The 13,858-nt window shown below is 37.8% G+C and overlaps 1 protein-coding gene across 1 annotated transcript in view; it reads left to right on the top strand.

Annotated features, from left to right (window-relative positions):
- The window catches only part of LOC134745129 (uncharacterized), an 84,849-nt gene that overhangs the window by 21,332 nt on the left and 49,659 nt on the right, over nt 1-13,858 (top strand). The window contains exon 3 of the mRNA XM_063679096.1: nt 4,305-4,475. Within this exon, the coding sequence (XP_063535166.1) occupies nt 4,305-4,475 (171 nt within the window). The remainder of the gene's footprint in view (nt 1-4,304; nt 4,476-13,858) is intronic.

The raw sequence follows: 13,858 nt of genomic DNA, 5'->3' as shown, positions 1-13,858 counted from the left end.
GTTGAAAACTAAACCATATACGCAGGTCCGTAGGTCCCTTAAGCTGTAAAAAATCAAACTTCTAAGTTAACGTAAAAAAAAAACCTACGGCCGTTTAAGCCGCATAAAACGTATATTTCGACACTCTCAAAGGAATCAATATTGACCGGGTACTTTCCGTTCACATAAAACTATGAAATTTGGTAAGTAATATCGTCTTACACTATAAATACAGGGAAATATCTGAAAACTGTAAATTTGTAAAAAATAAAATATTAAAAAATAAATAAAAAAACCGGCCAAGTGTGAGACGGACTCGCCCACCGAGAGTTCCGTACTTTTTACTATTTGTTGTTATAGCGGCATCAGAAATACATCATCTGTGAAAATTTCAACTGTCTAGCTATCACGGCTCATGAGATACAGCCTGGTGACAGACAGACAGACAGACAGACGGACAGACGGACAGCGGAGTCTTAGTAATAGGGTCCCGTTTTTACCCTTTGGGTACGGAACCCTAAAAATTGTTAAATTTGTACGGAACCGTCAGTGTGCGAATCCGACTCGCAACTGGCCGGTTTTTTTAATTAACAAGTAGAACATAGCTTAGTAGTATAGGTGCCTATCTGCCTATGTTTAAACATCCATTTGTATCTTCTGTATTGAAGGTAAGGCTTGTTACAAATTATTGTGATCATCATATTATAGTTTCAACACACTGTGACATTTCAAAAAGGTTGCTACCTATATACTATTTTGTTGTATGACTATTTGTCTTAGTAAATTTTTCGCTTTGTCCACACTTCTCCATTTCTTACGAACTTTGCCAATAACCTACCTTTGAAAGTCTTCTTGATTGCCGTCAACTTTTAACTGTGGGTGTGGTTAGATCTCTTCAATTAATTAGTTTTACAGCCCTTCTTCCAGTTTTGATTGACTTGCGGCTCTAGTTCGTGAAATGGGTTGGTAGGTACAGTTTGCTTATACAAATAAAATTAAGGAACACCGACGAACGACGTTTCTGAAAGTGTGCCACGATATCGACGAATGTAGTTTTTTACATTACAGACAAGGGTCAAAGCAAACAACATAATTTTGAGGTGGCAACCTGGCAACCAAGAGTCAATATTGCATTGCACATGAATCACAGGATACATGCACTGGTATTAAAAAATTTAATGTGTTATAAACCCTATACCTCCCTACATCAGTTCAGAGTATTTTAATAGTATATACAGGTTGTAAAAAAAATAGTGGGGATCCGTTTAAGGGCAGAAGGTTTTTTTATGACGCGACAAAAGGGTCAGGTCATCTAAGTTGGCCAACCCTCCATACAAAGACCAAACATTTTTCGCGTCAAAAAAATTTTCTTCTACTTTTTCCTAATCAGAACACGATACCGAATGTGCCCTAAAACGGATCCTCACTATTTTTGTTACATCCTCTATATTTGTAGCTGACTGTACATGAATAAGATTTTGGTAGTCGCAAGTCTAGAAAACATAGATGGTATCTTTAAAGTTTCTCTCCAACGGTGCAATTTCCTCGTTATCACGCAACTCAAGGCAGACGACAGCAGTTAAACGCCTTAAATGTTTCGCAAATCCAGTAAAAGTGTTGTGGGCGTAGTGCACAATGCGACAATAGTGCCAGCAACGTAATCGCTGTTTTCTATCGGTTCGGTTGCGGTGTGGTGTCGCGCTCGGCTGCGTCCCCGTCAACGTTCGGCACTTCATTTTCACACTGTTTAGCTCATTGTACGAACAGAAAGTTACTTAAGTATTTTTTTAATGGTTTATGATAGACCTAGACAGTAAATTGCGTCGGCGTCGGTGAAACTTTGACGCCTTTGTAAGGACTGGTGGGAGACTGTTGAAGGTCAAGATACCTGGTGGAATAAGGAATGAGAAGGCCAGAAAGAAGCATGCATAGTCTATGTTCGCAGATCCTCAGTGGGATCTTTTGTCCCCCGAGTTCCCACAACGACAATATGGTTTTTCACATTGTTTTTCGATCACAATAATAAAGTTTATAATTGATAAAACCGGCGAGGCCGCACGACCTTGCACTTTTCCTATGGATGTTTTTTCAAATGCTTTGCATGATTGCGTTGTTGGCTCCATCGATTACCAGTGAGAACAAGCAATTGTCATGAACAATTACTAAGCTCTATGTAGGCAGATAAATATTCCTCTGTGCGCATTGAGCCACTACTATACCTAACTACAACTGCATAAAATGCGTGTTGGTAGGTATATACCAATTTAAGTACCTACTTGCTGGTTATCATGCAAAAGTAACCGCCATCTTACGACGACCATTTTGATGTTTATTGCGCTAAAAGTGAACGGGCTTGTGGCCAATGCTTTTGCTTTGTAATGTTGGTAAAGGTTCATTATTTAAGAAAAACTTGGTTTTGGTTTCGTAAATCAATTCGTAAGTCACGTTCAGTTTACGTTCATACTATGAATGTAGGTATTTGTATGACAAGATAATTTATTTGGTGTAAGTATTTAAGGTATAAGTGTAAGGATTTAAATTTTGGTTGAATAAATTAATCTAGAGTGGGTACAATGACAAATTATTATTTTTTAGTTCGTTTGTTATTTTAAGCATTTGTTGTAAAGCATCAACACACTATCAGAAACCTGATAAACGAGAAATCCAACATTACTCCATCTGAAAGTAGCAGTAATCGAATTAATATATGTAGAAACGAGTTGTTAGGTACCCGCTCAAATTAAGGTCCTTACTCAGATGAGTAGATTCCGTAATATTCCCTCCGAAGTCGCGCCAAAACCTGTTAACTAGCAATCAGATACCTCGCATGAGTTGATTCGACATTTGGATTTGGACTCTGTCAGTACGAACAAGATGAAATATCAACCTCAAGGTCTTAATTGTCTGGTCATGGTAAGAATATGTACGTATTTTATTTCTTAAAAATCTTTTGATTGAATATGATAAAGCGGTCTCTTTTTAACCAATAATAGGTACACATTACCTTGTGTAATATCTACTATCTTCATATATATCTTACTTTAGAAAACACTTCGGTACTTAAACAAACGGAATGTAATAAACGAAAACACGAGGCGAGAATGACGAGATAAACTTTTTGTCTCTGACTCGGAATGTATGTTACCGGCGCTGGACATTTTTACGAGTATGTTGTCACATTAAAGATTTAATGAAATAACAGAAAGTTTAAGATACGAACATTGAAAACGTCCTATTGTGCTAGTCTAGTAACAGGAGGTATTATTTACAGCTTAACTAAATCTGTCTTTTGAGATATGAAAATTTTTAGTTTTCCAGTCTTCAATTTCATTTTCTTGCTGGAATCAGACAGACATCTTTCTGATTATCTAAATATACATCAGTTTTTTTGTCAAAATATATATAGCTTTTAAATAAAAATCTCCATGCGGCTATTGTTGGATGGAATACGTAGCTAACTACTGCAACTTTTTTTTTGTAGGAGGGGAAAAATGCAATGACGCATACCACTCGGGAACGGGGACGAACCCGAGTGGTTATGTGGGACTCCTTGTTTTGGGCTAATGGGGCCCCAAGTCTAAACAACCCCCCCCCCCCCCCCCCCGCCATTGTGCTGTAGCGGTGGGCTGTAGGAACGCTCGCGCTTTACTTCTACAGCACCATCAGCACCAGTCCGTGTTTGCATACCACCGCCTCCGGAGGCCCTTGATGGCCTCGTTTCCTTACGTATCCAGTACGGTCGCCCTCTCAGGGACCACGTGTGTGAAGGATGGCAGGCGTCCCCGTGCCTGTCATCCTGAGGTCAACCTACGGAGGCAGGCGGCGGTCATGTGCGACCCGTCTGCGTCGAGTACGCTTGCTGTATGTCTTTACAGCTTGCCACGACCTGTAACTGTCGACCATGGACTTGACCACGGCCGGCAGCGACAGGTCCGGCCCCACTATGGCTATTATGTCAGCCCGCTCTGGCCCCCACACTGGGCACTCCTCTAAGGTGTTAGCTAACTACTGCAACTAGTGCAACGTGCACCATTGTGCATATTCAATGATTTTGATTAGTATTAAGTACTTACATATGAATTATCATCCGATCCAATCCAATCCGGCCTTCACCACTGGAGGGCTTCGTCACTATTTCTTTAATATATGACATCTATTACAGTTTTTAATTTATATATAGTAGTGTGACTACTTAAAAAAAAACACATCAAAATATTTAATAAAATAATTTGATTTGTTCCCAAACTTGTTTACTTACATATATATGGTTAATTATGCAGAAAATATATTTAATTTATATATATGTATATATTTGTTTGTTCTAGGACGAGCCCCTGCCGATCGCCAATGCGCACGCGTTGCATGGTGTTCCGCTTCCAGCCGCGTCAACGGCTGAGGCGCTGGCGCGCGCGCCCGCCGCGTCCGCCGCCAGCAGCCACACCAAGGAGGACGTGCTCAACCAAGCAGAGTCTAAAGTAGACGAGGACAAGTTACAGGTACTTAGCTTTCAATGTTGATGTTTACGACAGTTACGATAGCGGCCGATCGCCAAGCGCAGGCGCTGCAATCTGCACGGCATCCTACCGTCGACCTCGACCGCCACCGAGGCAACACTCCAACGAGGCTTTTCCGCCGTCCAATTGGAAGAGCAACAACTATCTTCTACTCTGCCGATAATAATTATTAAGGCAATAAGATTTTAAATTTTAATAGGGATTTGTTTTAATTCTAAGATTTTAATAGGGAAGATGGATTTAACTTATCGGCAACTTGGGGACCAGTGACCCAGAAGTTAAAGCCAAGGGATCTATCTTCGGATGTGTGCGTGGATGTTATGAGTGTTGACAATAATTAACATTTATGTATACGTGTAGTGGGTGGTTTAAAAATGTGATCACAAATCTCTGTTTTGACATTTTGCTGGGACGTGTCCTGTGTGTCCTGTGTGACCTGTGTCGAAACGTCGGTAAATAAAGTTAACAAAATAATTCGCGACAGACTTCATTGTAAATGTGATTTTGGACAAAGTATTTTTACTACGGACGTCTGAAATTACCTTCTACGGTTTTGAATTTAACCTTTATGCTTTAATTGTAAATTGATTCTGAGAGCAGCTCTTAAGCTGAATTAGCGACGGATAGCTTAAAAAATCTTAAGGACAGGTTGTCTATTCAATTAAGAAAACCCCATAGGTACTGTACCCATATGTCGAGTTTCACCTTTGGTTTGGGGGGTTATGGTGTTAAACATAAACGCGCTACAAGCCTCAATTAGCTACTAATCATAAAATTCAGGCCCGTAGACAACATGCCAATCGCTAACGCTACGTAGCGAACGAAACGCAACGGTCACTGTCGCACTAATATGGAAGAGAGATAGAGAGACACAAAGCGATTCGATGGCGAATCGCAAGCAATCGTCACCTTGGCTAGGCCGCCAGGCCTGTAATGTTTTATAAGGGGGGTTAGACTAGAGTCGCCTCAAGAAAAACTAATGAGAACGATAATTTAACCATTTTTTTATTTTACAATTTATTTACACAAAATGATAAATCATGAATTATGTAATTAAACCAAAATTTTCAAATGTACCCGGTTCCCAACAATTTTCAGAATTCTTTCGTTTACATAATAACGAAGATTCGATAACATTGATGTTTTGTTTATCTTGTCTTGTTATATGAATATATCGATTGCCTCGTAAGTCTGGTAGGATTTGTACATAAGATCAATCTTTCAACATTCAACATCATATCATCAGGATGCCTGCGGCAATTGGAAATCGTGAATATCGTGTAATAAATTTTGCTAGTAGACGTTCATACCAAACTTTGAAATTAAGCTAGGTACCTATCAGTAACTTTTATCTCATTAGTATTAACACCGTTTTAGGCAACTTAACTTATTAAATTCAACCGATAGATCCAAACGGCAAAATACTTAGATTACTTAGCAAGTATGAATTTTCTATAAGTACCTACCTAAATTATACATGTAGGTACTAACTTAAAACCGGACAAGTGCGAGTCGGACTCGCCCACCGAGAGTTCCGTATAAATTAAACTTTTATTTTAAGTATTAATTTATTATTATTCTTATTTTTCACAACTTTATAGTTTTTTAGATTTTTTTCCTGTACTTGTAGTATAAGACGATATTACTTGCAAAATTTCATAGTTCAAAGTCAACGGGAAGTACCCTATAAATTATGATTCCCTTGAGAGTGTCGAAATATACGTTTTTTGCGGCACAAACGGCCGTATCTTTTTCTTACGACTTAGACTTTTAAGACAACTTAGAAGTTTGATTTTTTCAGACCTTCAAGGGACTGTAGACCTGAGTATATGTTTTTAATTTCAACTCGATACCTCCACGCGCTCTCGAGATAAAAGATCTTGACAGACAGACAGACGGACGGACAACAAAGTGATCCTATAAGGGTCCCGTTTTTTCCTTTTGAGGTACGGAACCCTAAAAACCTGGCCAAGAGGTCGGGCCATGTTCTGTGTAGGGTTCCGAATCCGTAGTTATCCGTTGTCCGTTCATATATCCTTAAAGAAAATATTAACTAAATATATCAAAAATATTTTTTAAGACTCCTATTCTTTTTTAAAAGACCTAATATTTTAGGTAGATCTATACGTAAACTCAATACACGAGTAACATGGTTAGACTATCTAACGCCAACTAAAACATAAGTGCGGCGTTTTAGGGTTCCGTACTCAAAGGATAAAAACGGGACCCTATTACTAAAACTCCGCTGTCTGTCTGTCTGTCTGTCCGTCCGTCCGTCTGTGACCAGGCTGTATCTCATGAACCGTGATAGCTAGACAGTTGAAATTTTCACAGATGATGTATTTCTGTTGCCTCTATAACAACAAATACTAAAAACAGAATAATATAAATATTTAAGTGGGGCTCCCATACAACAAACGTGATTTTTTTGCCATTTTTTGCGTAATGGTACGGAACCCTTCGTGCATGAGTCCGACTCGCACTTGGCCGGTTTTTAATAAACCCCCCCGTAAGCCAAGTGAAGGGCGTTTAATCTCGGCAAAAGGAAAGTCCGTTTGAAGCACATCCGAGCTGAGAGAGCCTAGCCTCCACGAGGCGAGGGAGCAGACGCCTACCTAGTATAGGCGAAGCCCGATTAAAAAATAGTCACTTTGAGGATTGTTATAAAGGCTTGTTTGCAAGATTGCTGTTGTTGTTATTGGCATTTAAAAAGACGATAAATCGATAATCCTGATAAAATGTGTTAGAAACTGTTGGAACTGTTGTTGTGTGATGGAACTTCACATCAATGATTTGATTACACGTTGTATCGGGGATATTTTTTTTATTTGTGGTTTACATACCGTTAAACATAACAAGTGCGAGTCGGACTCGCGCACGAAGGGTTCCGTACGATTACGCAAAAAACGACAAAAAATCACATTTGTTGTGTGGGAGCCGCACTTAAATATTTATTTTATTCTGTTTTTAGTATTTGTTGTTATAGCCGCAACAGAAATATATCATTAGTGAAAATTTCAACTGTCTAGCTATCACAGTCCATGAGATACAGCCTGGTGACAGATGGACAGACAGACAGCGGAGTCTTAGTAATAGGGTCCCTTTTACCCTTTGGGTACGGAACCCTAAAAACGGCTTTATTAGATAAAATGTCCTGAGAAGTTTATACATATGTCAAAAGTACCGTCATTAATGTCATTATACTCGTATTGAGGAAAAAAGTAAAATTATATCACGTCGACGACCTAGAATTATTCATGTTTTTACAAGAGTTCCACGAATAATAAATCTAGTGAAACAAATGATAATTATCATGCATATTCATATTTGAAGGCGGTGCCAAAAATATTACTTGCACAGTTCATTTTGTAAAGTTAAAGATAGTTTATTATTCAAGGAGGCATATTACAATGCGCTTATGAACGTCAAATGCCGGCTCTAACCCTACACCTCTGCCCCGAGAAGAATTAAATTCCCCCTCAATTGGAGGAGGGTTTCCTAATATGGGACCGGCAAAAAACTCGGCGTGACACATCTTTTCAAAACAACACATCTTATAATTAACATGCATTACGAGTAAATAAGAAAAAATACAATTTAAATTACTATAGAATTCATGTAATTACATACAGTAGGTACTATTCTTTATATAAATAGATTTAAAAATATATATGTAGGTACATCAAATCATATCATGTCATAAGTTAGTACTTAATTATACTTATCCATAAAAACTATATAAGTATTATTTAATACACCTATATTAACCTGCATGTAACTACTGTTGTAGCTAGGCGTGTCGGGCCATCTGCATGAAATCTTGTAGTTTTCCTATTTTAGAGTTGCACTGCATGAATGTATCACCTTATCTGTATTTAGAATTGTAATTGTGAAGCAAGCTGTCGAATTGTCGATATTTACGATCATATTGTGAATAACAATAACCATACCTATTATCGGAATTCGATTACGCGCAGATGTTCATGTAACAAGGCGGCTAAGTAAATCCTTTGTATATAACTTCTGCGTTGTAGTTAGCTGTATGTGCAATGAAGCGCAGTGATGTGTAATGTCACAGTCACAGCTTTCACTCGTCGGGCGGGAGTCACTTTGTCTGTCATTTTTATCGCTTTGCGATCATATCACTTTAGGAGAACCAGAGGCCCTACCTCGAACCACGTTCGACGTGTTGGCTCTCTGTCGCACTCGGAAATTCGTACGTAAGTGTGAAAGGGAGGCAACACGTCGAACGTGGTTTTCGGTCGCGGTAGGCCCTCAGTATAGGCAACATGTTGCGGGAGTCTAGATGACGATATATGCCAGTGGAACAATCTGCCAGCAGCGTCAAGGTATGAAAATCAAAACTATAGCTCTTCCGTATCCATTCTCCCTTCGTAGGCAGAGGGTCACTACTAACTAGCCTAGGAAGCCGTTAGTGATAACAACTATTCATAATCGGAGGTCATAATACCTATCCTGGCTTATACTTGACAAATTTTAAGTAATATCTATACGATTTCATATTCACTTAATGCGGCCTGACGACACTAAACCTGTCACGCAAGTAGCTTAATGGAAAGAAAGTAGTAATTTGAATTTTATATATTGTTTTAATGATATCAGATATATTATCCCAACAATTTTTTTTGTAGTTTTTATTTAACTGTTCAGCCGCGTTGCATGATTTATGCATCCATGCCAAATTGCAGCTTTCTAGCACTTAACGGTTACGGAGCAAAGCCGCGGACGGACGGACAGACGGACAGTCGGTCATGGCGAAACTATAAGGGTTCCTAGTTGACTACGGAACCCTAAAAACTCGGTCAAATCATGTATTTGTATTCTTGCTTGCCCACTCTATATTTATCACTAGTATCCTATATAAGTATAATAAAATATGTAAAAAAAACGATTGAATACCTGACACAAAAATAAGTACATATGGCGGACTTAATGCCTTAAGGAATTGTTCTACTGTTATTATTGTTGCAGATTTCTGTACTTAACAATCGTGTATGTAGGTATGGTCCGGTATGCTTTATTGCTTATTATTTTACAACACTCGATTACAATGTAATTATTATTATAATACTGGTGACCGGGTGAGTGGAGCAGCAATATTCGCCATAAACAATATTCCCCGATACAAAGCCAGGCTAGCCTGTGTTGGTAGTCAAAGCCCCTTTCAACGGCAGATGTTAATTCGGAGAAACATCCCTTGTAGCATCCGACAGCTTTGCTTTTGTTATTTGGGATAGTATCAGTTGGAAGCAAACGCGATTGCCCGTACGTTGTAACTCGTCATTTTGATTTGAGTTCCGGAACAAACTTGACTAGTTCGTTAAATATAAACTTAAAAGTGGCAAGTTGCAGCGTAAATACAGTACATAAATGGTACCTAATACCGTGCCATATGACTGCTTATTGTAGGTGAAATCCAGATAGGTGTGCTACTCAAGTAAAATTCATTAACTTGCGAGACTAACGTAATTGATTTATTTTTGCAGTCAAAAGTATTTATGAATCGATTTTACTTGGCTGTTAAAAATTTATTCGATATAGCTAAACACTTTCGTACTTAAGTTTTATTATATTTGACCGAAATATGATTTGGTATATTGGCATATTTCTCTTATTGGTATGGAAAATTGGTATTATTCGTTTTGTAATGTTCTAATTTAATAAAGGGGCCCACTGATTATCAATGATATCAGCCTGTCAGTTAGAACAAAAATTTGACAGTTCCGAACAACTGACAGGCTGATATCGTCCGGCGGACTGGTCATCAGTGGGCCCCTTAAGACTTTCTCGGATTCGTGTACATGCTTCTGATATGTAGGATTTTGTTTTAGACAATTGACATTTAAGGGGAAACCAAGAAGGTCCAGAAGTTTAAAAAATATACTCTATCTAACCATCCACACAACACACACACACCACACATGGACATCACACCACCACACATGGACATGGTCATGGACTCGACTCCATGTGTACAAACTTATGTCTTTGACCTTATTTAAGAATAGAATAGAATAGAATATAAATCATTTATTCAGACAACACATCAATACAACACATATATAGCAAATACAAGACAAAGATAAACAAAACAGTAGAAATAGAGATGTGAAGCCGAAATGGTCTCCACTCAGCAATGCAGCTGGCACGACTAGCGTGGTCAACGGCGCTGGTTTTCTGTGGAGCCAGCGGAGTGTGCGGGACAGCATAGTGCGGGACGGGACACGTTGTGGACGACGTGACATAATAATATTGAGTACTACTAATATAAATATAAACATTTAAATTTAAATGATAGCATTAAACCTTTCTCGGTAATTAGTCAGATAGGAGAGCCGTTACAAACACTTACAGTAACGACGTACTAAAGTACTAAAGATTTCATGGAGTTCACTGACTGAATAATTTTTTTAAATGCCATTTTTTAAATGTGGTCCGCTTTAAACAGTAAAATCTGGATTATGGATTCCCTGAAGACCAGCTATTCAGTTTCATTTAAAGCGACAATATCCCACTTCTCTAAATGTGGACCTGGGTAATAATTTTCAGTCTAGTTTACCTATATCAGAAACAACGAGCATTTCCACTTTATAAATTGTAGCATTATACCTATTTAAACCAAAGACAGTTAATAGTTAAGTACCTATCAAGTATCATAGACAATGCATATTTACGAGGTTATGTTCTCTCATTAGAGACTCGAGTTATGAATGGTTGGAGGCTTGCGTCATTATTTACATAACTAACCAATCCGTGGTGCATGCTGCAAGCGTTTTAATTGTCAATAAATAACCTGACATATTTATTTTATAATGATTATATATGAAGCCACTTTTCAATCTTCATATCTCTAGCACCAGCACGCGACTTCGTCCGCGTGGATGTCATTAAAATAGAACTCACAATTAACCTAGGCACTATAATAGCCGCATGCATCAAACTCTCTTAACTAAATTCGTAGTTAAAACTGGATGACCGCTGCCGGTGTTATACTTCAGAGGAATGAGGGCGGCCGTTTCTACATACAAACGTGGTCTCCATTTTCCTCTCTGGATATTGACATTATAGGAAATATTATTACAAATTTTGATGTGAATTAATCATAGCTATATGCCTCTACGTTTGACTTTTTTAAAGCGAAAAACAGATTTCGTAAAAAAAAATTAATGCTCCTAACACTTATAATAATAAAAAAATCGAAAAAAAACGTCCCTTACGTTATGTGTTATAGCTGTGGTAATGTAGTTGATATTATACAACAAATTGTGTTATAATATTTTCGATAATAATCTATATAATATTATGTATATAAATATGTGTGTCCTGACTTACTGACTGGTTAAAAAGGGGATAGAAGTTGCAACTTGGTAACAGGACATTATATTAAAATAGACGAAAACTTATAATCGTTTTTGAAAATTTATTCCCTAAATTGGTGAAAAGCGCATCATTGAAAGTTTGCATCGGAAACGACATTTTTTTATATATAGATAGTGAATTTGAAATGTCGTTAAAAGACACAATAATAGAAAACAAGATAAGTAATTTCAGCGTTTTTAGAAATTTATTCCCTAAGGTAAGGTAGAAACTTTGTATCGGGAGCGAACATTTGGTTGACTTGAAAATCTTCTAAGGGGGTTGAGATCCTATATCAAGAACAATTTTTTTCAGTTAGGGACTTCGTAGGTTGTGTTGTGTGACAGACAATTTTCATGCGTTGTATAATTATTAACAAATGATTAACCGTCCCTACTGCTATATTTTGCTGCATAATGTTCTATGCTCATGTAGAATATATAACCACCAACATACAAATCCACGCGTACGAAGTTGCGGGCAACAGCTAGTTAATTATATTTGCACTTTAACTTAGTAGATGGAACCATTGCAAAAAATCCCTTTAGCAGGCAGTCGAAGCCCTGGGCGAAACCTATGTATATAAACTGGTGGTCGCGAAACTCGTGTAAAGTATAGTTTTATACTTGAATATAATAGAACTCCGTTCTGTAATTTTGCGCGGTTATCCTTATTTTGCGGTTTTGAAATTAACACAAAAAGGATAATGTTTTTGCTTGTAAATAGTAGGTATCTAGGTATAGATAAAAAAATAAGATTAGAATAAGAGGGCCGTTAAGGGGCTGCCGCTTAAATGGCAGATAAATATACATTTTCCTGTTTTGGTAAAACGATTTTAGAGGTATTATGGCTATCTGGAACAATAATGTTACTAGAGAGTCGTTGACCTAACGCTATACCTAATTTAATAGTTATTTTAGTCTGGTAGTCTGGTGATTACATTTTTAATATTAGTAGGTTAAAAGTTGGCTTTTAAGAATTTTCAGGACTACATTCAAAGAGTAGCGTTATGGTGCTCTCACATTGGCTGTTATTAAATGTTAAATATACAACAGGGTGTAACAGGGACAACTATAGGGACAACATAATAAAACACTATCAATACTGTCATGCTGTCCCTGTCACACAATGTTATATACCATTTTATAACAGCCAATGTGGGAACACCATTAGATAAGCGACAGGCTCATGGAACGCTTCGTCAACGCGTTTAATAGGCTCTGTGCATTCTGAAGCCCTTTTCCCATTCTTCAACTTCCTCAATGTCCGGCTACTATTACTTATTCTGTGCTTGCGTGATGCGGCTATACATGTGTGTGGATAAAGCGCCCAACACGTGACCAACAACACTAATTATCGTTTGATAGCCTCGTCTTACCGGCCCATTTGCGTTCGCTACATAAGTACCTACAGTTACGACTTACGACTACTTACGTCTACCGATCGTAGTTAAAAGAAAAGCCCTAATTGGATTATTAAATTAGTAGCCTGTTTACTTCCTTATTTTTATCGATCGTGTAGATATTTATTAGAAAGCGGTGGTAGCTGCAAGCAGCATGGAAATATCGATAAATTTGGTTGTAATAACAACTTTATGTCTGTGCACTATGGTACTAACAAAATTTTTTTTCCGTCTTTAGTACGATTGTGAACTAGGGTTTCGATATACTAATACGTACTAGCCTCTGCCCATGACTTCGTCCGCGTATAGAAGTCGTGAAAGTCCTCAACTATATAGGAACATCACTACTTACTGCGTGCTACTGCATTTCTATAAAATAGTCTGCCATACATAATAATATTATTTCATGGTATTAAGTAAAACTTGGTGTTATATAAGTCTGCAAAGAAGTCACACTATACATATAAATATAACAGAGGCGGCGCGTCAAAAATATTCGTGGGGAAGCTGGAGTTAATTTGGCTTTCCTTTTCTTCATGACCCTTAATAAAATTACTACTTATAGTTATATGACTGAAAATTAAAC

The sequence above is a fragment of the Cydia strobilella genome, chromosome 11 (assembly GCF_947568885.1).
Source record: "Cydia strobilella chromosome 11, ilCydStro3.1, whole genome shotgun sequence".
Lineage (NCBI taxonomy): Eukaryota > Metazoa > Arthropoda > Insecta > Lepidoptera > Tortricidae > Cydia > Cydia strobilella.
Note: the sequence above shows the minus strand (reverse complement) of the source record. Positions and strands in the feature narration are given on the sequence as shown.